Source organism: Rhamphochromis sp. 'chilingali' (genome assembly GCF_963969265.1).
Source record: "Rhamphochromis sp. 'chilingali' genome assembly, chromosome: 11".
Classification (NCBI taxonomy): Eukaryota; Metazoa; Chordata; class Actinopteri; order Cichliformes; family Cichlidae; genus Rhamphochromis; species Rhamphochromis sp. 'chilingali'.
Window position 1 is genome coordinate 6,466,801 of NC_137938.1, and position 26,313 is coordinate 6,493,113.

The 26,313-nt window shown below is 41.0% G+C and overlaps 2 protein-coding genes across 2 annotated transcripts in view; one reads left to right on the plus strand and one right to left on the minus strand.

Moving 5' to 3' along the window:
* Positions 1 to 463: 463 nt before the first annotated feature.
* LOC308406298 (acidic amino acid decarboxylase GADL1-like) lies at positions 464 to 10,096 on the minus strand (the record flags this gene model as incomplete). Its single annotated transcript, XM_080897229.1, has 15 exons — positions 464 to 637; positions 744 to 833; positions 955 to 1,006; positions 1,775 to 1,974; positions 4,721 to 4,802; positions 4,909 to 4,973; positions 5,068 to 5,184; positions 5,271 to 5,325; positions 5,505 to 5,584; positions 5,940 to 6,055; positions 6,649 to 6,758; positions 6,860 to 6,950; positions 8,028 to 8,154; positions 8,246 to 8,436; positions 10,078 to 10,096. The coding sequence occupies 15 exons, from the start codon at positions 10,094 to 10,096 to the stop codon at positions 464 to 466; spliced, it is 1,569 nt and encodes a 522-aa protein (XP_080753355.1).
* A 9,103-nt stretch (positions 10,097 to 19,199) lies between these two features.
* LOC308406295 (dolichyl-diphosphooligosaccharide--protein glycosyltransferase subunit STT3B-like) overlaps positions 19,200 to 26,313 on the plus strand; it is a 77,350-nt gene continuing 70,236 nt past the window's right edge. The window contains exon 1 of the mRNA XM_080897221.1: positions 19,200 to 19,797. Coding sequence (XP_080753347.1) covers positions 19,526 to 19,797 — 272 coding nt within the window. The 5' untranslated portion in view covers positions 19,200 to 19,525. The remainder of the gene's footprint in view (positions 19,798 to 26,313) is intronic.

Genomic DNA, 26,313 nt, shown 5'->3' on the forward strand with positions numbered 1-26,313 from the left:
GAGATAAACATGAATGCATGCTGTGGCTGTCAAGCCACAGTGATTGTGTGGGGCCTCTGCTGACCAGCTGGTGTGTTCTGGTAAAACATTAACACATCTTTGTTGGATTATGTGAGCACTCTTAGTGCAAGCTAGCGGATTAATGAGCCATTCACAAATTGATCAGTGAAATCAGTTTTGGGACTTTAATAAAAAGACAAACAGCATGTCACTCTCACATATAAAAACTGTGGCATAAAAATAAATCAAGAGGAAATCAGGTAGCAGGCAAACAAACATACATCTCTGCCCCTGTCGTTACATCACTTCCCTGCCTTACTTACATTTAAATAGATTAAATAAATTTATTGTAAACAACAAAAGGAAGTGAAAACTGAAAGGTGGAGGGGGCTCCATAATGGTGGTGGTAAAACCGGCCCTGTTCTCAACAAGCCTGCCCCTGATGTGCAAAGCTGGGGAGTCATCACAAGTCCTTTCCCAGATTGTTGATCTCATCCAGGACAAAGTCCATGTCCTGCCTGCTGACCTGAGGACTGATGATGATCATCCTGAAGAAGTTGGCCTTTTCTCCGTGTGGCTGGTAGCCCACCATCATGCTGCCCTTCTTCATCATGCGCTCTTTGATCACAGGTGCCACCTGCAGGAGGAGGGAGGAAACACTGCAATGACTGGCACAAAACACACGGGAGGATTTGGTCATTGTCAAATTTTAGAATGTCACTTTTAGGTGGTTAACGACCTACTTTGTGGAGCTTTTCCCAGAGCTCAGGGCCATCTGGAAGGGTTTGCAAGCTGGGTGGAATGTACCAGAAGCAAATATTTGCATATTCAGGCTGTAGAGATATAAAATTGAGATGTATGCACTTCTATAAATAAATAAAAACATGAATGAAATGCTTCTTTTCATAGTTCGTAATGACATGAAATTTAGTGGTTTAGTGTGAATTAACTTACTTCCATCAGCAGACGGAATCCTTCTCTTTTCTTGATCTCTTCTGCCAGATATCTGTGATGAAGAAAATTTAGCTTCAGATCGCAGCACAGATTTATATCATCATTTCCACCGCTCAACATACAAGCCATAATAATACTTAGTCTTAGGAGTGGAGCCCGTCCCAGCTGTCATAGGGAAAGTCTTTGCATTTATCACAATATTTTCAGAATTGGGGTTAATAATAAAGTAACTGTTTTTTTAATTCAATCATTAGTCTTTCATATGGATAATTAACTAGATATTTTTGATTTATTAAAGCAAATATATCTGTAAAATGCATTGAGAATGCACTATATAGCCTAGGGGTTGTATAGTGTGCTAGCCAATCATTTTAAAAAGAGTAATATTTTTCATTAATTAAGTAATTTATTATAATGTTACTGCATATTTTGCATTTTTATTATTTTTATTTTATTGAAATTAAACATAAATGATAATAATGCCATTCCACATTTTTGCTTATTACTGAGGTCATTCACAGAAATGGCCACTAGAGTGCACTGTGCACCAGCTTAGTCCCCACAGTCGTGCACATAGTTTCATATTGTCAGTTAAAGTTAGAGCAGTTAGTTCACAGCAGTCCTCAGTCTCTGTGCATGAAGCACTGCTGGGTCTATTCTTCTGTAATTTATGCTGCAAAGCCTGTATTCCATGAATGAGCAATACTTCTGTGGTGTGAAGGACCACTACATAAATTTTTGGTTCCTATTTCTGATTTAGTAAATATTGCCATGCGGTCACTGTGATATTTATCTGCAGCCCATGGTTCCTCAGACTGACCTTGCCATGGCGAGGGCTCTGTCCACCCTCTGCTCCAGCTCTTTGCTTCCCAAAGCCTTCCACATGAGCCAGATTTTGAAAGCATCTGGCTTCCTGCTGCACTGCACCGACTTGTCCCCCGTGTCGTAGCTGACATCGTAGAACTTGTCCTGCTGGAAGAGATAAGAGGCCCGTGCAGAGTGGCAGCGCTGCAGGAGACTCTGAGGGAGCACAAGGACACAGATGAGTTATATAGAGTGATTTTATATTTTAACAGGAGGTAATAGACTCTGGTATATCAGTCGGAGAACCTTTTTTTATTTATGTCAGCACAAGAAACACAGGAAACCAGGACTTGTAGTCTGCACAAGGCTAGATAATGATGGGTATTTCGCACTGTACTGAATGTTACCTTTTACTCTGTTTATAGTTGTTTTTCCTTCAGTGATTCTTAATCAGTTTGGAAAAAGTGTAAACCTACACATGTTGACACCATAATGCAACTAGGCCTTTATGCGAGCATTTAGCATTATATATAAATCCAAAATGTGGAACTACAAGAGAACTAGTCTGCAGTGAACTGTACTGGCAGGTCCACCCCAGGCCCAAAGCTCTGCTGAATGACTGTGCTGAAGCACATAGCTGTCTAATGCTCCACTGTTTATATACAGGGAGTGCAGAATTATTAGGCAAATGAGTATTTTGTCCACATCATCCTCTTCATGCATGTTGTCTTACTCCAAGCTGTATAGGCTCGAAAGCCTACTACCAATTAAGCATATTAGGTGATGTGCATCTCTGTAATGAGAAGGGGTGTGGTCTAATGACATCAACACCCTATATCAGGTGTGCATAATTATTAGGCAACGTCCTTTCCTTTGGCAAAATGGGTCAAAAGAAGGACTTGACAGGCTCAGAAAAGTCAAAAATAGTGAGATATCTTGCAGAGGGATGCAGCAGTCTCAAAATTGCAAAGCTTCTGAAGCGTGATCATCGAACAATCAAGCGTTTCATTCAAAACAGTCAACAGGGTCGCAAGAAGCGTGTGGAAAAACCAAGGCGCAAAATAACTGCCCATGAACTGAGAAAAGTCAAGCGTGCAGCTGCCAAGATGCCACTTGCCACCAGTTTGGCCATATTTCAGAGCTGCAACATCACTGGAGTGCCCAAAAGCACAAGGTGTGCAATACTCAGAGACATGGCCAAGGTAAGAAAGGCTGAAAGACGACCACCACTGAACAAGACACACAAGCTGAAACGTCAAGACTGGGCCAAGAAATATCTCAAGACTGGTTTTTCTAAGGTTTTATGGACTGATGAAATGAGAGTGAGTCTTGATGGGCCAGATGGATGGGCCCGTGGCTGGATTGGTAAAGGGCAGAGAGCTCCAGTCCGACTCAGACGCCAGCAAGGTGGAGGTGGAGTACTGGTTTGGGCTGGTATCATCAAAGATGAGCTTGTGGGGCCTTTTCGGGTTGAGGATGGAGTCAAGCTCAACTCCCAGTCCTACTGCCAGTTTCTGGAAGACACCTTCTTCAAGCAGTGGTACAGGAAGAAGTCTGCATCCTTCAAGAAAAACATGATTTCCATGCAGGACAATGCTCCATCACACGTGTCCAAGTACTCCACAGCGTGGCTGGCAAGAAAGGGTATAAAAGAAGAAAAACTAATGACATGGCCTCCTTGTTCACCTGATCTGAACCCCATTGAGAACCTGTGGTCCATCATCAAATGTGAGATTTACAAGGAGGGAAAACAGTACACCTCTCTGAACAGTGTCTGGGAGGCTGTGGTTGCTGCTGCACGCAATGTTGATGGTGAACAGATCAAAACACTGACAGAATCCATGGATGGCAGGCTTTTGAGTGTCCTTGCAAAGAAAGGTGGCTATATTGGTCGCTGATTTGTTTTTGTTTTGTTTTTGAATGTCAGAAATGTATATTTGTGAATGTGGAGATGTTATATTGGTTTCACTGGTAAAAATAAATAATTGAAATGGGTATATATTTGTTTTTTGTTAAGTTGCCTAATAATTATGCACAGTAATAGTCACCTGCACACACAGATATCCCCCTAAAATAGCTAAAACTAAAAACTACTTCCAAAAACATTCAGCTTTGATATTAATGAGTTTTTTGGGTTCATTGAGAACATGGTTGTTGTTCAATAATAAAATTATTCCTCAAAAATACAACTTGCCTAATAATTCTGTACTCCCTATAGACAGATAGACTGGTGATCTGTCCTAGCCCCAACTTGTTAATTAAGCGCATGTGGCTGGTCATATTTCTCTGATGTACATTCATATTCCAGTCATGTCTGCTGAGTTGTGTGAGCTGGACTGTAACACTAAACTTTTCAGCAAGAATTTCAACAACCACTGATGGACCGACATAAAACAGGCCTCACCTTTATGTTAACCTTAAAGTATTCATTAAGGTATTTGTCACATAGATATAATTACATATGAAGCAATGTCCAAACATAACTCAGTTAAAACAACAACAACAACAACAACAACAACCAATATATACGTATGTATGTATATAGGGTGTATGGCTTATGTAAAAATGAAGATGGGTCCGGACACATAAAGAGTACAATTATTGTCTAGAATGGTAAACTCTACATTTCCAGTTTGAATTTCTGTTAACAGAAAGAGCACAAGAGCCCAGTGAGAGATTAACAATGGTGTGAATTTGCAGGCCTTGAGAGAAGTGAGTGGGAGCCAAACCTAACATTCAACTGACCTTTTGTGTAGTTGAATGTTAAAGTTTTCTTTCTAACTTGTGTAGCTAACACACAAGTAGTGACAAGCTTGTTATAATTTATAACTTTTTTCCTGTCAAACATTTAGCCTGACTATATGGAGCCGTAAAGAGGCTGAAAATGTAAGAAGCCACAGTCACATGTGCTGTTTCTGGACCACAGATGAGGAGTCTGTTGATGAGGATTATTCACGCTTACCGTTTTGTCTCTGACCATGAAAGCCGAGCACTGCAGACATGCCATCAGCATCTTATGAGGGTTCCAGGCAACAGAGTCGGCTCTGATGAAAAACCACAAAGCAGGAGGAGAGGTTACAACAGGAAACGATCAGCATTTCACTTTACTAAGAGGCAATGATGCCTTCATCCGTACAGCTGCCTGTTTACCTGTGGATGCCCTTTAACAGGTGTTTATGCTTGCTGGACACCAGAGCTGCTCCTCCCCAACATGCCTGAGGAAAAAAGAGAATATTATAATAAGAAGAGCTGATTGTCAGACATGGTTACAGGAAATAAATAAATTGATTAATTAATCATAGGGCTCACATCCACATGCAGCCACAGGTTGTGCTTCTCACAGATGTCGGCAATTACATCGATGGGATCAAACGCTCCGAGCACTGTGGTTCCTGCGGTGGCGTTTACCATGAAGGGAACTGCACCCTGAACACACGCACATGAACATTTTGTTCAATAATTCTGTAACTTTAATTAAAGCCCATCACAGCAGCCAGCGACTGCTCGCTCACCTCACTTTTGGCAGACAGTATTTGCTCCTCCAGAGCAGAAGGAATCATCTTCCCTCTGAAAAACACACACAGCAACTCATCATTCAGTCAGCTTACTAACTCATTTTTACCCCAGCAGACTAAGCGTCATTTTCACTGAAACACAATGAGGTATTCCCACACCAAGTCTGGACCGTGCAATGCCAGGTCCCTCTGTAGGTGTAAACAGACGGGAGTGTGCGAGTGGCTCTTTACCTCTCATCAGATGGTATCGCGTAAACATTCTTTGTGCCAATCCCCAGCAAAGCTGCTGCTTTGGAAATGGAGTAATGACACTGAAAGAGATAAAGGAAGAATTATGCAACAATTACGGTCGTACAAAGCAGATCTAATTTCACCGCGCGACCCGTTCTTCAAAGAATCTGGTAGATTTGCAAGGCGAGCATCCCCTCAAGAGATGCAAGATTTGTCTGCTTAATCAAGCAAGTAAAACATTCATGCCAACATTCATTTGTGTTAAAGAGGCCAGAAAAGAATGTTTTGCTCATTAAGAGGGTTAGACAAAAGACAGAGAAGAGCTTCTTCTGAGACAAATTATATTTAGGATTTACTTTTAGGAAGTAAGAAAATGTGGCCAAAAAAAACAATCGGTCAAAGAATTTTTTTTGTAATGACTTTTAGAAAACGTACCTCCTGTGACGTGAACATGACCAAGCGTGGAGCTGCAGAGAGGCCGTTCTCCTTTATGTCAGGGCAGCAACGGTACCTGGCTAAGTTCACAGCATACATGTTGGACATTGAACCGCCTGGAAGGGAAAAACGTAGGAGATGTTTATTTTCTTAAGAAAAAGATATTAACATTCTACTGTGTGTCCAAAAAGGTTGTGACAAAGTGCAATGATGCACAAATCAAAGCCTTTATTTTACTGAAATATGGTGCACACAGTTCAAAACACATAATCTGTGGCGGTGTGGAAGCTTTTGTGTACACGGCATGGGCAACCTTAACAATTGTAGAGGCAGCGTAATCAGAGACATATACTACCACCAAGATTATCCTTATTTCTCAAAGAATCGTAATATAACACAACTGATTGACTCATTACAAGAAGTTGCTAAACTGGCTTTTCTGTAATACGAACCTGTCACCCTCCCCGGATGCATTATCATGCAGCTTTTAAGCTGTTGAGCAGTTAAATTCCTGTATCAGCCAGTATAGTATAAGCATTTGGTTTTCATCACTACAATAATTGGCTATCTTCTAAAAAATGTGCAAGGTGTTGTTAAAAGAAGAGGTGATGTCATAGTCTCATTTTTTTTTCAGTTTCATGACTTGATATGTTGACGTTCTTTCTCCAACTCTGGTATACCTGCTGTTATTATCTGTCGGCGATTATACCTGCATTGAAGATTCCATCTCCGCCATCCTTCCAGCCAATCAACTCCATCATCTTCTTCAACACAGCTTCCTCCGCCAGCGTGAAGACTGGAGCCACCTCGTATGTGTACCTGATTAAAAACCAAACCAAATCTTACAACAGTACTGAATATTGAATGATCCTGTAAGATTTCTCTGTTTCTCTTTAGCTGTAAATAAGTGCAGTACTCACAGACTGGGCTTGAGAGCCTCAATAATGAAGCTTGCCACCATAGAGTAGGGCTCCATCCCAGCATACAGTTGGTTGAAGAAACGAGGATGAGCTAAAAAATATTAAAAGCTGAATCAGGCCAGGTAAGAATCAGATGAGGGCTAATCAAACATCCTGAAGTAAGTAAGTAAAATACATCAAAGTGTCATTTCTTCATTCAGAATTTACATCTTCAAGAGTTCAACACAACTCTGCATCTTTTTTAAGTTGACTCAAAAATGGAATAACAGTATAAAGAGACACAAAGGGAGTTAAAAAAAAAATTACAAAAAAAAAGAGTTTTAAAGAGACTAAAGAACAAGCAAAATTACTACAAAGACAACCAAAGAAACTACAAAAAAATCCAGTGAAATAAAAAACCTCGCCCAACACAAAACAGCTACAGAGACATTAAAAACTCCAGCAGACTGATGTCAGAAATATAAAAGAAAAGAGGTGTCAACAGTAGAAGAGGTGCTAAATTACATTAAAGGCATGACGGACCACTAAACGACATATAGCTTCTTATGCCTGAGGCGTAACATCCCGACGACTTGTCACGTCCCGCGGATTTCCTGAGGAGCGTGAAAGGTGACCTTCCGCTTTCTTATCCAACGCGCAGTGTTATGGATGACATCAGTAGAATTATGGTCCCCCAGTAATACACGTTCCAGCCATGTATTCCAGCCATAACTCTATCCTTATCCCTAACCCTATACCCATAACCTTCTCCCTAACTTTAACCAGCACTTTAATGACGTTAAATAGTGTTTTCGAAAGTTTAAATTTAAGTAAAATGAACGAACATGTGTAGATTGAAACGGCACTCACGTTTCCTTATTTTTCCGATCTCGTCATTTAGGGACGTGTTGGGTGCCCAGAGGTGTAATATGTTGACGATTTGTCACCTAGCATCAAATATTACGCTTTGGGAGTGAGAACATATTGTTTGTGCCTGTTTATGCCCAGGGGCCATTATCTCCTGATCTACCCATAGTTCTGATGATTGTCTGCAGGGTATTTGGCATCTGGTAGCCTGGGTTCATTAAATGTCCCTCCACATCACTGCTACAGAAACACTCAGGAAGCCACTTTCCTAAAGTGGTGTCTCTGTGTTCGGATCTCAGTTCATTAAATTTCAAACACTCACTAGTCTTGACGCTGTATCTGATGGCATCTTTGAAGCGCTGCAGGATCTCAGACTCTGACTCTCCCCCATCTCTCAGCTCGAGGTCCAGCAGCTCTTTCAGCTGCTCGGGAGAGCGCCACTCACAAACCTGATCAGCAGGAACAAACATGTCACTGTCGAAGTCAAACAGAGCAGAATTTGCTGTCGTATAGTTACATATCCATACATTCATTGTTTACCTTTTCTCTGACGTCTGTGGCCTTTTTTATTGCATTTTCCACAATGATGGACATGGACTGGTGAATGAAGTTCTCTGATGCGAGTACATTCACAGTGGGTCCATTCAGAGGAATATTGTCAATGATGACTGGAGAACATTTCACTGGATGACCTGGATCTGCCGGGCTTTGGACATCACTGGTTTTCTCCTCTGAATAAAGACAAATTAAATCATATGAGTTCTGACATCAGTGGCTTTCTCAAAAACTAGATACATTTTGAAAAGCTCAGCCGATGCAAATTACGTTCAAACATGACAGAAGATAAAGATAAAGGAGGCTCTCCAAAGCTTTCCTCAAAGCTGGCTGAAGTAAAAGATTGTTTGGCAAGAAAGTGCTTAACGAATGATTTAGCAATTCATCTTTTTCTTCCAATTTCCCATTTTTTTTTATTCTTAGTGTGGAACACTTCCTCGTTCAGTTGACACAGACCTTCTTCTGTAATCTGCTTTGCTGTAAGATTTTTTCTCTCTTAAAGCTGATTTCACTTCTGCACTTTACCTTCAACACTGACTTACTGAGAGAAATTTGGATAAGAGTGTTTTATCTTTCAAACACAGAAAAGAGGAGTCAGGTATCAGCCCACATTAAAACAGTATGACACCTTGGTATAACCATAATAGCATAATTATAACATCAACATGGTGAATACACTAAAGGAAAGGTTATAAAAGCTCTAAATCCAGTTAAGAGAACATTTTTATTTTTACATTTCTAAATTCCAGTTAGAGTTCAATGCCCACTGCTCTGCAGGGTAGTGAAGTATGGGGTCCACCCAGTCATCACAGCTGTGGCTGTTGGGGTAAACACCCAACAGAAACTCTGCCGACAGACTTTACGCAAACACAGAAAAACACCAACAATTGCCGGTCAGCCAGAGTTGTGTTCACATTTTTTAGTCAAGTTTTAAATCCAGTTCTTAAACCACGCCCCATTCCAAAGCCCTCCAAAGCCCAAAAAGGGTCCCAGAAAACAGTCACCTACGTCAGCTGGTGCTGAGACTGACCGCTTTCAAACACACCCTAAACAGTCTCCCAACAACCCTGTTTCCCAACAACCCTGTTTCCCAACAACCCTGTTTCCCAACAACCCTGTTTCCCTGACACCAGTAGGAGACGAATCAAAGCCGCCTCTCTGGAACACGGCAAAGAGGAAACTAAAAGCCAAAACAGATCAGAACATTATTGCACCTCAAAGTGAGATTAGTAATTGGCAGAATATCTCTTAACTATAGTGGATATGACACAAATTAAAACTCATATATTTTCTTTTTTTTCTCTCATTTGTCAGAATAAAAAATCCAGTATCAAAAAAAGTAACTTTCCTGGCACTTATTTCATAGTTCAGGCGTTAAAGGGTTAACTATCAGAGACAGAAAGCAGAGAGCAGAAAGCACTGGCTTGATACTTTAATTTTACTATCTGTAATGCCAACAAAGACCCAGAACTGTAATAGCTGGCCTCAGAGTACTCAAAGAGTCCAACACTACAGAGCACATTGAAGAAGCTGCCTGTAGCAACATGATATTTGACATGAAATTTCATTAAGAAAGACATTAGTTAAGCATGATTGCCTTTTGCACACCTATTTGAACCAAATAGCTGGATTCTCACCACTAACACAAAGCTACCACAACCCATTAACCCTGCTATGAGTTTTATACAGTAATTTGAAAGCATTGTTATTATCATCATCATCATTATTATTATTAGAGTGCTTGGTGATTTAACACTCTTCCTGGTTGTGAAATTTAGCTCTCAATCTAAATAAAGAATAACTTCCTAAAGTCTTACCTTTGTGGTGTCCTTCCATGTTGTTCTCATACAGGTGTACTGTGATGCTGTGTAATTACCGCATCGTGCCTCGTATTTATATCATTCACTGCCACCTACTGACGCTACGCCCACAGGTTGCACCATGTCTGATGATTACTTCTGGTACGTTTCCATTAAGACTCCACAGGTCTGTGTTCAGAGAGGAAAATTCCACCAATTCGTTTTCTCCAAGTGCTCGAGGAAGCTTGCGAAACCTGCAACATCCACAGAACGTATCCTAACATTTCCAGCCGTTTTATGCTTTCATTTTTGTTATTCATGCTCCACAGTCCCGAGGTTTGGGGCATTTTCCTGTTGGAGCACCCGACCAGCATCCACTGGAGTCAGCCACTGTTTCTAAAAGTGGGCTAGTACCCACTGCTTTATTAGTCCACGTTGATAAAGCAGAGTATAGAGCAGGGACTCTACTCCAGCTGTTCTAGCAGTGGTGAAGCCACTTCCTTCTTTTCAAGCTCCTATGACTCAACTGGATAACTGAGAACTTACACGGAGATAGGAGGTTTTTGACATGCATTTAGCATATTTAAGCATAATTTAGTCATGGAAGGATTTACTCTACTGTATTTTTAGTTTATTTTTACTTCTTTTTTTTAATTGTTTACACGTTCAGCTCTATCGGATGAATACATCAGTAGGAGTGTTGAAGTAATATTGAGACTTGAGCTGAGTCAGTTTGTACAGTTTGTGCACTGGAGTCAAATTTCTGTTTTGTAATTGTCTTCTCAGCAGCCTCGAGTTACATGACTCACCTCTCGAAGAACAGAATGTATATGGAGATCGTCATGTTGTGGAAAAATCTACTGTGCAAAATCCAGGACAATTAAAAGCAATTCCTTCAAATGTCAGCACAAAAGACAGTGTTATGTAATGAAAGTGTAACTAACATGCAAATCAGTTGTTTAAACCATGTCCATAATTTACTTCTTAACCATAAATTATGTGACAGATTGTGCATTGTTGTTTACAGGAATATGCTGATTGTCACATGCTATCTCAAATGTTATGGTTTCTTAGGGTGTTTTGACAGAGCAGTAAAACATTTGTCTGTCAAAAAGGAGAACATGCGTTCTACACAAAGCAATCAAAAGATTCTTATCAGAAGCGTTATTAATCCACTCAGTTTTACAGGAATCACTCCTGATTCATTAGAATTGACTTTGCACTTCCTGCTAAATTATGTCACCTCATGAGTCCCATTCTGTCGAAACTGGAGGATTTAAGCAAAGCTGCCCATCCATGAATTCTCTTTTTTCAGTGTCTTTTTATTGCATAAGCAACATTTGCATTTTTTCCAGCTGCTGTGAGTGGGTGGGACCATCACTGTACAGCGCCCAGGCATCATGCGCTGGACAGAAAGGAGGCTTCCATATTTACACATCTTAGATTGAGGCCTAGCAGAGTATCTGACCATTACCTTACTTAAAAAATGACACTCATACACAAACACACATTTTCCCTAAAAACATCATATCATATGGAAATTTCTCTTTTTTTTTTACCACACAGATTGAAATGTGAAAACAGAAGAACTGTAGATTAGAAACTTGATTTAAAGAAAGACATCTGCTAGTTTCTAAAACTCTGTTTATTTAGAATGTGGCTAAAATGGTGATTTGCCAGTTACTTGGTGCATGTTAAAAGATTATGAAATAATGAAAGTTGTTGCAAAATTTAGACGCTGCTTCCTCCAAAATGTGGTCACATCTAGGTTTAAATTAAGATCAGGGAAACAATGAAAAAAAGCACCAATCAGATGATCAGAGAGGCCGACTGCTACAGTGAGAGTCAACAGTTCACCTATGATGCACTCTAATATGATTTTACATGACTTACTTATCTGGATGCTGAGAGGCAAGACAACAGTGAACAGAGGTGTTGTTAGGATCTTGATATGCTGATAGATGTTTTCCTGATAGTGGCAACAGTTTTAGGCTCTTCAGAGTGAAATAAAATTTCACAGCATGAAATTATAACAAACATTTTTTTTTTTAAAAAAAGGATCCAAGTTAAATGTAACTGAACGAGAGTCGTCGCAATAGCATCAGGAAACACTGTCTTTCGCTGGTTTGTCACTCAGGTTAGTTTTGCAGCTTATTTTTCACCCACCTGCTTGTCGGCACCTCACCTGCACTGGCTCCACCCCACAGTTGGAGACAGTTAGGTCTTTGTCTATGTCAGTGGGTCTGTTCAGGAGAGTGACACACTCGCACTGTATCAGTTGGCCTCTGATCATCTGATTGGTACAGGTGTTTCCTGATCTTAATTTAAATACAGATGTGATAACATTTTGGAGGAAACAGCATCTAAATTTTGTAGCAGTATCTTTTAATAAGCACAAGGTCACCAACAAACCATCAATATAGCCATATGCTAAATAAACAGAGTTCTTCTTTTAAACCAAATTTCTAATCTGCACTTGGTCTTGCAGATCTTCTGTTTTAACATTTAGATCTGGATGCTAAAAAAGAAAAAGAAAAATCCTTATTAGAGGTAAGAAGTACAAAGCTACTGTTAAATCTAAATGGCAGCTAAACCAAAAAATTATTTTAGGTTTGTCTTTCCATAAATGCTCTACAAATCTTAATTCTGCTCATGTGTCGTGGCTACATTTCAGATACATTCCAATACATCAGGTATTATTACTTATTTTTATTTTATTTATTTCTTTTGGATTTTATCCTTAAAGCTCTTTTTGTACCTGTGTATTTTTTAATTGCTGTTTTATGGTACAGCTTTACTCTTGCCATGAACGTTTTTCAGGAATGATCTTGTCTGGAGAATCCTAAAGGCACAAATCAGATTTAGATCCCCGTCAAGTGGCTAAATTTGGTACTGCACTATATAGCTACACTGTATTAACCCTGTAAAGCATGTCAATACCGCCCACCCCCCACACTCTAAAACCTCCCATGAGCAATCATTGTAATATTTAATTAGCAAAAGACAAACAGGTTGTTTATTTTTCTTAATTTATGTTTCTTACTCATATTGAAATATATATTTATCTTTTGTCCCATACTGAGGAGTATAGTTTTGGTTATACTTAATTCTTTTAATGTTATCAGCACTTCCGCAGCTAGTGGAGTGCTGATTTTGGCTTGTTTTGTAGTCACGTGACCTGAGCACCCACTGTCATGAGCTCCTCTGTATATCAAAGTCAAATGTGAGGCCATCTGTCTGGCAGATAAAGCTTGCCCAGAACTGGGTCATGTAACACAACAATGAGCCCAATGATCCCACAGCAGCAAATCTAACAAAAACTAAGCTCATTGTCTCTTAACTGATAATTTAAATACCTTAAACAAGCTCTCCTAACTTTCATTTATAAAGTCCATTCATAATGACTTCTATCACTGGCAATGACACTTATTTATTCAGGAATTGGACTGCCTGGGCGAGCTCTGTAGGATCCAGGTATTGCCTCATGCTGCCAGTAGTGACACTGACCCTAGCCAAATGCAGAAAGCATTCCTATTTTAAGGGTTGTCTCGTTGTTGCCCCTCTAGTGGACCTGTTGTTAATTTAATTAACACCAAAGCAGCTAAAACTGATTAACAGCCCCCTCTGCTACTTCACTGACCCCATCAATATCCCACAGTTTTAACTGACCTGATGCTGAACTCTGATTAGAAAGTTTTCTATTCATTTTTTGGAGCAGTGTATAAAGTGCAATTCAAATTTACTTCAGTAAAGTTTACTGAGTTCACGTGACTTATCCAAATGCAAAATAAACAAATTAGGAAAGATCATTAATAAAAATTAACTTTTTAAACCACCTGTTCATGTCGTGTTTCAAAGAAAACAAAATAATACCATTTTACATGGTGAATAATTTGGTTAATGATTCATGTTCACCATATTAATCTTGCATCCCAGTTTAATAAGAAACAGGACGTCACCATAGACAAAAAGTATTTCCTCTGTTTTATATTCATGTTTATTCTGAGTCGAGTTTCTGCCAGTTTGTCAATAGTTTGTGATATCATGCAACTGAAACCATAAAAGCCTGATCACACCTTCACTTAACTGTACATCTTTAGCGCCTGAAACTGAACTAGAAAGGAGGGAAGCAGCTCACCACAAACTGCTTCCTGTGTTTCGATAGTAAGATTTTCACAGATTCTGCAGAGTGCAACTGCACAGCGCCCAAATGTGGCAAATGAATGAATATGGCTCATTAGTTGTAAAGGTCACTCTCCATCACTTCATTAATTACCCTAATAGCTGTTAAAACATGTAATGTGGGATTAGTACAATGAATAATGGCATGCTCATTTAAGCATGTGATCGCTCGTTTCATATGAGAGACTATTCACAGTGTTCCTGCGAGCTCTAATACGCTAGATCATATTTTAGGACCTGGCTATCTTATGGTTATAGTGAAATGCAAAACTTAAAGATAGTGGAAGCAAGACATAATTTAATGAACAAATGCTGAGGGTTAAAGCCTACTCTTGCCTATAAGTTTATGAACCTGATGTATCTTTGGTATTTTTCCACATGCATTATATTCCAGATCACAAAACGTTCCCTACCCTCCATAATGTTTCAGACAAAGACACGAGTTTTGTAGTCTTGCCCCCTGTTCACCACCACAATGAACTATTAATCAAACAATCAGCATGCGATTGAAGTGCAGACTTCCAGCTTTAATTCAATAGGTTTTACAAAAAATTTAGCATGAAAAATTGCAGTCCTCAATTTTGAGAAGTTCAGCATCAATGGTAAAGACTAATATAAATTGGTATAAACTGGTAAAGACCAGTCTGATCAGTTTTGCAGCATTTGGCTGATGCTTCACAATTCCTCCTGTCACTTCTATCAGCAGCCACATGCAGACACAGGTGCCCATGCTATAATGCTTCCTCCACCAGGTTAGACAGATGATGTGCATGCTTTGGATCATGAGCTCCTTCTCTTCCCATCATTCTGGTACAGGTTAATTTTGCTTCAAAGATTTCTTTTTTTACACACCTGTGCAGCTCTTCTTTCTGGCAAAGTCTAAACTGACCCTCCCAGGCTTGGTGTAACCAGGGGTTTGCACCTTGTTATAAACCCTCTGTATTAACATTGACAAAGACACCTCTTGATTATAGACTATTACAGTTATATACCTGCTTCCTCAAGAGTGTTCTTGACTTGGTTAGATGGTATGAAATTCATTCAACATCCACATTAATTGTCTTCTGTGGTCTTTTGGGCCCTTTGGTTCTGCTGAGCTGGTCAGTGCATTCATTCTTTTAAAGAATGTACCAGATTGTGAATTTGGCCACTTCTAAAGTTTTCTCTCTGATAGGTTTATTTGAGTCTTTCAGTCTAATTACAGCCTCTCTCCTACACACAAACATCTCTTCTAGGTTTCACCTTTAAAATTACGATCAAATTACAGTGAAAAGCTATAAAATATAAATGTAACACTTTAAATCAACATCAGATAAAATGTCCACTTCATTTGTCATTAAACAACAAGAGAGCAGTGCTCATCTGGCCATGAAACTGTCACTAATTTTAAACCTCTGGGACTGAGAGATGGTGTAGAAATGTGGCTGTAATTCTTAAATCATTGCATGTAAAACATTTTTGTCAACCCCTTGAATTAAAGCTGCAAGTCTGCACTCGCATATTGATTGTTTGATTTACAACCCACTGTGGTGGTGCTCAGAGGCCAAACTACAAAGCTTGTGTCTTTGTCCCAAACATTATGGAGGGCATTATACATATTGAAGACACACTGTGTTGCACTCTCAGTCCACACGGCCTTTACAATCACTGGGCTAGAATTTTCTACCTCATTTCTCTGGTACATTTCACTCATGTTAATGCATTGTATTGAATTCTGCAGAAGACTCCATTTTAAATTCTGCAAAGCACAATTTTAATCTCACAAATCCTTACAGTAGAATGAACTCATACAAGGTACAAGTCAATATTAACATTTCTAGCTCATCTCTTCGACGGCTTATTTGCATGTGCACTATTTGCATGTGAAACTGATAAAAAAAAAAGGGAAGTAATTTCTGTGAGAGACTTTATTATAAAAGATCGATTCTACTCTCAGGTGGAGGCCTTCCACCTACTGGCTTCACCTGGAAATTCTGCCCACAAAAATTATGAACACAATCAGTGGCAAAGGGCCGGACTTATTGTTGTCAATGCAGACTAAGCTCCCATTGCAGTTGTGCAGAGGACAAATGCATCGTAACAGCCCATGCTCACAAAGCATCTGCAGATGCTTTCTTCAAGTCCAGTACTGGTTCTGGAGCCCAGGCCATGCACTGAGGTGAGCCCAACTATACCTAGCCAGTATCTCTCAATCTCAGAGGGGAAATGTTTCATGGTCTAATGGATGACCTCAGCAGGCAGGGATCAGAAAATCTACAGGAAATCTCTCTTTTGAGAAAAGCAACGCTGTTGAGAACCAGACTGAGCAAATATGTTGATAATTGTTCAACACAAATACTATGAAAAGATGTCTTAAAGTAAGATTCGTTTAAATAAAACTGAAATGAACCCTCACCTCTCAAATGTTGTGCCATCCTTTCTTAGTTCTCCAAATGAAATAAAGTCCCCACATTGTGAAAAACTAACAGAATTATCACTAATTTACATTTCAGATACCTGAATATAAAAGATACAATAACACACAAATGCTCAGATCTGCTCAGGGTTAATTTGTGGAGGAACCTTGAAACAATGGCTAGACTGTCACAGGGAGACATGCTGCTCTCAGGGTTAAGTCTTTATTCTCTCTTCCATAATTCTTCTTGAGATAGCTGACTCTGTTAAATGTGATGGTGAAACTCATTACAGGGTCCGAAGATGCCTTTTTGTTCAGGAAGATTCCCTTTGCCTCAGTAGATAAATTATCAAGCTTGAGGTCTTCTCAAAGCAGCACAGCTCTTTCATCTCAGGACTATTGCTCTGCTTTTCTTTTTGTAAGGATTGGTTTTAAAACAATCTCTTTATCTGTCAACTTGTATCCAAGACACACGGATTTAATGGTCTCAGATTCCCCAAACTGCTGCAGGGATCCAGCTTTGTTTTATAGGCCAGTGAAGATGTTTCCTGGTAGAGAAACAGCTATTGTAGATCTGTTGGCTCACTGCTCCACCAAGACACATGACTTGTTTCAGAGTGGAGACAAGACTGAAGGAGAAATGTGAACAGAACTGAATATTGAGCCTCTCCCGCAGAATAATATAATACCACTGTGACTGGTTATTTATTCATTCATTTGTAACGTTTGTTTTTGCAGGTAGCACAATGAAAAATGGTTTCTGTGGCTGTCATGAAGCCATTCTTCAATGGCTGGGAAACAAAGAAAAAAGGCTGAGATGCACCAAATTATACAAGAACTGGACTGAAAAACAGTGGCAACAGATCTGATGGAGTAATGAATCCAAATAGGATTGTTTTGGTTCAAATCAATGTTGATATGTATGGCAAAGAGACAGTGAGTGTGTGTCTACAGCCATCTGTGAAACATGGTGGAGGTTCTGCCGTGGTTTTGGGCTGTATTTTAAAACCATTGGAATTATAAACATACTAAGCACAGTCAGTCACAGTCCTCTATGCCTAAAACAAGGAGGAAATATTGTTAATCTCTCTCTTGGATTTTTGCTCATTTGGGCAACAGAATTTGAATAAACAAAATAAAGGCAAATAGAATCCACAAATAAATGTGGAGAAATAAGTTCAGCCCCATGCAGTATGGTTTTACACTTTCTCAGTATCACCCTAAAACTGTCAAAGTATTGATTTTAAACACTAACCTTGATTTTTATTCATTTAAAAAATGTGTTTATTTATGAGCACACACCACACCACCACCAGTCTCCTTCATTTTTCCCCCTCATCCAGATCCAAATGTATTTTTGAGACCAATATCCAAGCTAGTTTATGAAAAACACGCTCTTGACACACATGCACATGCTTTAATTTAAATGGGCCTATTGTGAGTCTCCCAGCTTCAACTAAGTGCGCTTTAATTAACCTCCCAACATTCAACCCCCCACCCCATAGGTAGCTATTGACCCTATAGGTCATTAAGACGCTATAAAACTTGACTGCATGCTGAGGTGGCAATTCAGACATTTGATTCATGTTACAGCACCTCATGAATGAATGAACATGGTGCAACAAAAGTACTTTTAGAAGTACATTTTTCCAAAAACTTACATTTATTTGAATTTACTTGAGTAAAGTTAGGGGTTGCCACCGGAGCATGCTGTCAAGTCTTGCTAATGACCTACTAATTTTATTCAGGTGTGTTGCAGCAGGGACACATGTACGTTTCAGGACACCGGCCCTTGAGGACTGGAGTTTGACACCCCTGCCCCACACAAGCGTTTTTATGTAACCTCAGGTTTGCTAAAGTCCCCCCATTTATCCGTGTTACATAGTATGAATTTGTTTAATTAAAAGGACAAGATTATTCTTTGAACTTGTAAAATTTAAAATTACTTTTACATTCATGTTGAAGGTCTATATTTTTCAATGTTTTGAAATATAAAATTGCTTTTATTCTCTTTGTGTAGTCAAATCATAAGCTTATGGCGATAGGAGGTCTCTGTCACTTCACTTAATCATTAATATAGCCGGTAGTTGTAACTGAGACCTTATCACATAGTGGTAGCGGCATGTACTGGTTGATCTGACACAACTGTCTTTCATCTTGATGTCTTCATCAGAAACAGCTCATTACTTCCGGTGTGAATGGGTAGACCGGCTTGTACCACACAGAAAGTTGGCACAGAGCCCTTCTTCTGGCACATCGGTCCTTGTTCTGTCAGTTTCTTTACTATTTTCCGTGAGATTCATTTATTTCATTGGCTCGAGAGAAAGCCTGCCGCGTGCCATAGGCTTTTCCCGCTGTCTGTCAGCCCCCCTCCAACACCATCTTTCACTTCGCTTCTCACGCTGGAGCGTCTTCACCGGTCAGGTTGCTCTTTTGTCATTGGTCGTATTGGCCGTCTGTCAAATGCGCTTGGTCGTGGATTGGGTTTCTTCTGGAACCGCGTCCTCCTCAGCTGTACCTGTCTCGTTGTGAGAGGCTGACAGCGCTTCCTGTTCCACGCGCTGCTCCCGCCCCCTTTCATCCAGCTCCAAGGAAGGAAGGAAGAGCTGCTCGAGCCGCGTGTGTGTGTCATTTCCAGTGTGCTGCAAAACCGCGCTGCTATGTAACTCCCTGGGATTATTGAACTGGTTTAGCGGTCGGTGGGAAGTAAGGTTAGAAAGTTTGGAGATACAGCCGGTGATTTTGGGGGGTCCGGGGCCCGCAGGGAAGGTGGTGCGAGTGGGTTTGGAAGTGGAGCGTGGCAGAGAAAAGGAAGAAAGGGGGGTTCTTTCCTGTGCGAGAACTGATAGCTCGCTTCGCTTGCTTGCCACGACAGGACTGACGTAGAATATGGCGGAGCATCACCCGGTTTCTGAAAAACACAAATCCTCGCTGAACTCCGGGGTGGCGTACTCTGGGAACGGGCGCAGCAGCACGGCGGTGGCGGAGAGAGGCAACAGCGCAGGAGGAGGAGGCGGGCTGTCCGGCGGCCTGTCGCAGCCGGCCGGGTGGCAGTCCCTGCTGTCGTTCACCATCCTGTTCCTGGCTTGGCTGGCTGGGTTCAGCTCCAGGCTCTTCGCTGTCATTCGTTTCGAGAGCATCATCCACGAGTTTGACCCCTGGTAAGTTAGTTTCTCCGCAGCCCTGGCGGGTTTAGGCGGTTCGCCGAGATTAGCCTGTTCTGTCAAGAAGTTTCTGTGAGAACATGGCAGGTTAACTGTGACACATTTCGTAACGATCCTTCGTGAAAATAAAAATGATAAAATGACGGCCTGCACAGTTTATAAAAAGCAGCTTCTTATTGTGCTCAGTTATTAGACGGTCATTTAGGACAGAGCTCCATTGTGCCGACGCAGTGCTTTAAAATTATACGGCTTTCCCCCCCTCACTGTCCTGTTTGGGGGAAAAAAGGTGAGCCTGAATGACTTTGGTGAGGCTTTTAGTGTCATGTGACGCCTGCTTTGATACTGTAGTTCCTAGTAAAAGTGCAATATCAGAGCAGGCGGTGGGGAGAAGGGGGTCAGAGGAGTGACCGAGGACAATAGTGACAGCTTCATCTGACGCTGGGTGAAAACGGAAAGAAGCGGCCATGAATGAGCGTAGTGGCTCCGGTCCTTCTGACACAGATTTGTCCTGTTTACCCGCTGATAAGCACCAGCACAGGTTATGGAGGCTAATATAGTTGGTGTGCCAGCAATGTGCCTCATGCATATTACAGTAAAAGGCTTCCAGTGAGCAAAATGTACCCAGTTTTCTTTCTTTTAAAAATATTGTTGCGATTTTCAGTGGAAACCATTGTTTCTCCTTCTGAAACTCCCTGCCTCTGCAGGGCACCTTTGGTTTTCCATACGAGTACATTTTCTAAAGTTTCATTTTCAGGTGGGGTCTGAGTACAAACTGCTGTGGTGCGAAAAGGGCTTCCTTACACTCTGAGACATTTAGTGCAGCTGACGGCTGAGATACCGAGTCCACAGTTAAGACTTTGATATAAGAGAGTGTTTTTTTTTTTTTTTTAAAAAAAGAAGGGCTTCTGGCCAAACTTTGAACTTTTCCCGGTGTTTGTGTGCCTTTCTGAGATTCTGCAAAACTTTCCTCGGACATAGTGAAGCCCCTCACAGGCTGGCTCTCTGCTAACCAGCCGCGACACGTCTGTCATGCCTTTTTTGTGTTTCATTTTGAACTGTGTGCGTGGGTTCTGCCAGGAATAGTCCAGGTTTTTTTTTTGGGTCAAATGTATTTTATTTGTACTCTGAGGGACGATTGCCTGGTCCAACCCTGCGTTGCATCACTGAAAGCATTTAATGATTACTCTGAGACCAGCAGCGTGGATTAAACTGCCAGCTCCATGTCTGTCTGCTGAATAAAAGAGGAGGCTTGAAAGCTTTGGCTGGGTGAGAATCCCTCAGTTTCTTGTGTGTCACTGTCTGAAAGTGTAACATGGCGTGACATGGAGTGAAATTTATTCATGCACTGCTTTATTGTTCTATCACTCTCCCTTTGCTATTAGAACAGCAGCCTTAAGTAAAGTACATGTTTGGATGGCGGAGGGGGTGTGCATGCACCTGTTGTTTTTTTGTTTGTTTTTTGTAATTTATTTATATTAAAAAATGTGATTAGTGATTACAATAAATGAGGCAGGTGGCACAATCTGCCTCACCGCGTGCATTGAAGGGGAATCCCTGGTGTGCATGCGTGAATGTATAAAGGAAGTAACAGAGCGAGAGTTTGAATCCTCTCTGCATGTGCACCTTGTGTGATAGAAGAAACCTTGAGGTTGCCCAGCATTCAGGAGAACAGGAGCGAGCGGGATTTACAGACGTGTGCGATTGTTGTCTGATGACACTTCTGTCTTGCACAGCCCTGTGACCTCACTGCAAGGTTGTTTGCTGTTCATGAGCTTATCTTTGAAACAAGAATGGAGGAGTATCAACCCTCCGCAACCCTGTTTGTTCTCCACCTCCCTCGCTCGCGCCCCCTCTCTCTGATGCATCCCTTTGATGTGGCTGGCTAATAGTGCGTTCCCCTCAGAAGTTCTAGATCGAGCTATTAGATTTGACAGGAAAGGGAGCTGTGGCTGACATTAGGTAGCCAGCCCGTACGTGGTTAGTTCTGCTTTAAGTTTGGACTGCGTTAATATGCACAGTGCAGCATCAGAAAGAAGAAAAACCAGCTTCATTAGTACTTATGTCTTTGTCTGATGGACTAAAAGTTGCTTGCTTGTGAGCTGGACCTCCCTCACAGCAGCAAGGTCTGGCAAGGAGAGCGCGTCTGATCCACCTGTCATCTTTTTTCCTAAAGCGCCATCTCTCTGTATTAAAGCTTGTGGGCAATTTAAGGGAATTAGTGTCACTTGGTGTCCGGTTCTCTGATATCGGTGCAGGCATCAAAACCATTCATAGGTCGTCCTATCAAAGTCATCCAGTTTTATTTTTTGAAATGTTGTCGTTGTCATGGCTGTTTCAATGCCTCTCTTTGGGTAACTGAGGGTTAATGTTTAACCTCATCGTATTTTTGACTGACTGTAGTTCGTAGTGAAACTGAATACTGAAATTGTTCAGTACTGAAAGCACCGAAGCATGTCTAGTCAAATGTTTAATCTTGTTTCCTAACCCTTGAAGTGGATAATCCCAGAATAAAATGAAAACTGTGACTGTTTCAGATGCTTTGTTTTTTTTTTTTTATATTTTAACTGACAGAAGATGAAATCGGCTGCAAGTAACAAACACAAATGCTGTAAGTAACTTACAAAACACATTATGTGCTCTTAGTGGGAGAGCCTCTGTGTGCATACTGACAGGATGTGATGCATAACTAAAATTACAAGTGAATGCTTTAGTTCAAGGCCAACAGGAGTGAGAGTCATCGCTGGAGAAACGATCTCACCGACTGCATCACAGTCGATTTCGAGAAGTGTTCTGCTTTAGTTTTCATTCATCAGGGCCTTGTGGTTCGCTGGTACTTGATGTCCAGATATATTTGTCTGAAGATCTGCTTTTCAAGTTGAAGCTACATGTTGAGAACAGTGAATATGCTTATACCCAAACTTGTGCTGTTTTTCACTTCTCACCCAAGGGAAGTTGCAGCTTTTGCACAGATCTTTTAAATGCTGGGATTAGGGCTGCACGGTTAATCGTGAGAGAATCGTGATCTCAATTCTAAGCCAAAAAAAATCGTGATTCTCATTTTATGCAAAAGCGTGCAGCCCTAGCTGGGATGTGCAGTTTGAGGAAAAAGATGTTGGAAGCTAATTGAGATCGGGATTTCACCTCGGTGGCTTCGACTGGCAGGAGGAGGTGGTGGTTAATGTTAGTCATTGTATTTTTGCCCTAGATAACAGGGAACTCATTCATCTCTGAAAGACTTTCGGTGATGCCGCTATCCGGTCACGCTGCTGTAAGCAAAAAAAATTATTTGCTTGCTTTAGTAAAACAGAAGTTCAATTTTACAGCCTATAAAGAAACTCACTGATGTACTTTTAATCCAAGGATGCTGCTCGTGGATTTGCATCTGCAGAGGGGGTCATTGCAGTAGTAACTGCTGGGTGAGGGGTGAAAGTTGCCTAACACATGCCCTGTATGAGTAATGCTGAAATCATCCCATGAGCTACAGAGTGAATGGACCTCTAGCCTTGATTTGAAATAATATTGCAGATGGCTTGAAAAAAAACAACCCAGAGGCGATTGGAAAAAGCATTTTATTTGATTTCAATCTTACAGCATTATTCAAATATATCTTAGTAGAGACATTGCCATTGAATAATTCTCTATACCCAGCTGTGCTCACATCACTGGCTAAATTATTCTAAGATTAATTTCCATGTTTGAATTCTGCAAATCAATTGAGGCAGACCTTGTTAATCAATAGAGGAAGAGAAGCAAACTGAGCGGGATTACAGTGAATTCTGTCTAACGTGAAAATGCTGTTCTGTTCCTCGTGTCCGCAAACGTGGCATAATAAGAAATGGCTTGCTGTTTATGGAGGACGGAGTTGATGCTGTGTGTGAACTGCAGAGTGGGCTATCATTGGGGCCACATTACCAGGTGCTCTGCGAATGGGAGCAAGAGGTTTTGTTTTGTGTAATGAACAGGTATTAGACCCAGGCTGTGGCGCTGCTGTATGTCTGTCTTTAAAGATATAACCCCTCTTCTGCACGTTCCTGAGGGGGAGAGGCGCTTTTGAAGATTGAGAATGTAAAACAGGGCAGGCAGGGGAGGCGAAATGAAAAGTGCCTCATTGAAACTGAATCGGAAATCAGATTCTGCACTTAGCCTGGTTGGCTTCATTGACACTGGCTGCTTTTTTGTTCCACTAATTTCTACGAAATTATTTCATCCCCACTGCCACTCAGTTAGAATTGTTTATTTCCTTTTCCTGTTTTCATTCCCCAAGTTTAGGTGACAGTAAAGTCACTGTGTAAAACAAAAATTGTGTCCCAGTCAGCAAAGCACTGCAGCTACGTCTGGGCTTTGGCTGATGATTCACGAGAGCAGCCCTGTGGTCTCCTGTGAGGTGCCTTTAGTGGTGCATTCAGCTCGGTCACTAAGGTCATGACAGTTTGTGCCTCTGGTCAGCTGTGTTGCCAGACTGAGTTGATCCAACTGACACCTGATTCCTTAGTGGCACTGACTCTGCCAAGCGCCAGCGCTTTCTTTGGGCAGGGGAGCAAATGTTCTTTCCTACTGGCTGATGGTAGCAGGCAGCGAGATGAAGGCCCGGACAGGCTATCTGGCTCACACACAGGACCTCGAGGGGACAGCGACGTTGTGAAGTGTGGACTTTAATCCACACACACATTGTCATATTTTATTTACTGCTGAACTGATTTCAAAATTTTCACCTGTGATTTTATTTTTTTTGTGTTTGTTTTGTTTTTTCAGTTGGGTCTGACACACATTGTTGAATGTAAATCAATACTGTGCAGCTGCCATGCAATATATATGACCTTTATGAAGCTGATAATGATGAGCTGTAGATGCTGGGGCTGTGCCTGTTGCTGCATTACCAGAGTAATATGATGCCTACCACAGAGTTGAGCTCATTACAGGCATCACGCTACTACTTCCAGTCATTCTCATTCTCAGTGTTTAGCATTGCACGGAAATGATGCAGATGGAAATGGAATATTAAAATCCTATTTTGATGGAAACTGGAACAGCAGTAATGAAAAACAACATTATGAAGGAAATATCAATTTAGCCACAGTCATGGCTGTCAGAATGTGTCAGGGAGAGGTTTGCTACTGTACTTTGAATCAGTGCACTATAATGACCTGATTCACCACAGGACAACAATGAGTGCAATTTAAAAATAAAATAAATGAATACATTTATTGTATTGTTAAAGGTAATCTATTGTGGGAATGCATATTTAATGGCATTAATGAGGATGGAGCAGCACTCCATGTCATCACAGACGCTGCTCAGGAAGCAGGAGCTGCTCTTTCTGTAATAGCATGTTAGAAAGGATCCAGTAATGCTGTTGATCCTGGACAGGTCACCGGTCTGTGACAGAGCTGACGCAAAGAGCCGCACAACCGTCCACATTCACACCTACGGACAGTTTGGAATGATCAGCTAAGCTAAAACGCATGTCTTTGCACTGCGGGAGGAAGCCAGAGTACTCTGAGAGGAGCCATGCAAAGAGTCGGTGTTCTCTCTTTATTTTCATATGTTTTAAATAAATGTATATATTCAAAACAACACGACAAAAATCCCTTCATGTTCACACACCTGGTATTATCCACAAGGTCTAACAAAGGCGTTTGGAAATACTGCTGAGCCAGTTTTAATTTGAATCTTCTTGGATTGCATTTTAGTCTGTATCTGTAGAAACACTGACACTTAAGAGCGATGAGCAAGACACGTCTGCTTCCTGATCTGGGGCCCGTTCTTCGTACCTCGCTAAGTAGGTTAGCTGGATTTGATTGTTGACGATTTCGCGTGATCTTGGATCGTTCGGTTCCCCGAAGCTCATCCGGGACTTGCTGTCATAGCAACAGAGCCGTAAGCGTAAACCTGCTCGGGAGCAGGTTTACTTTATGTAAACAGGATTAGATCGCGGCCACGCAGGTATGTCCGCTTCATTTATACGAAAGCAACAGCGATATTCCACCACTGTTTCACCATAAATAAATAACATCAATGTAACTAAAGATAATGCAGCACTTGATCCTTTTATTGATTTCATACAGATACATACAGGTCATTTCCTAAAAAAGGGAAATCTACTATTAACATTCTATTACATGTATGTGATTATTACAGATGTAATTCATATTTCAGAGTAGCAATTGCAAATTACTTTGTGTAATCAAGATGAGAGGCCACGGCTATAAAAGCGAAGGTGGATTTGGGAAGTCTGTCGCAGCCATGTCCTGTCCGTATACGCGAGACACCCATTGCGGAAGGTGCAAGATTGATAAGGAGAGTCCTCAGAATTCAGCGTATATTGCGGGACAGACAGGATCCTTTAGCTCAGCGCGACAGTGTGCTCATAGAGAGATATCGATTTTCCCGTGAGGATATAATTTACTTAACCAACTTGTTGACGAGGGGGTGCAGGACCACCACCTGTCTTTTTTTTTGCTCTGCCCTTTTCTTGGTTGCTGTTATAAACAAACAGATCATTCCAGGGTCTCT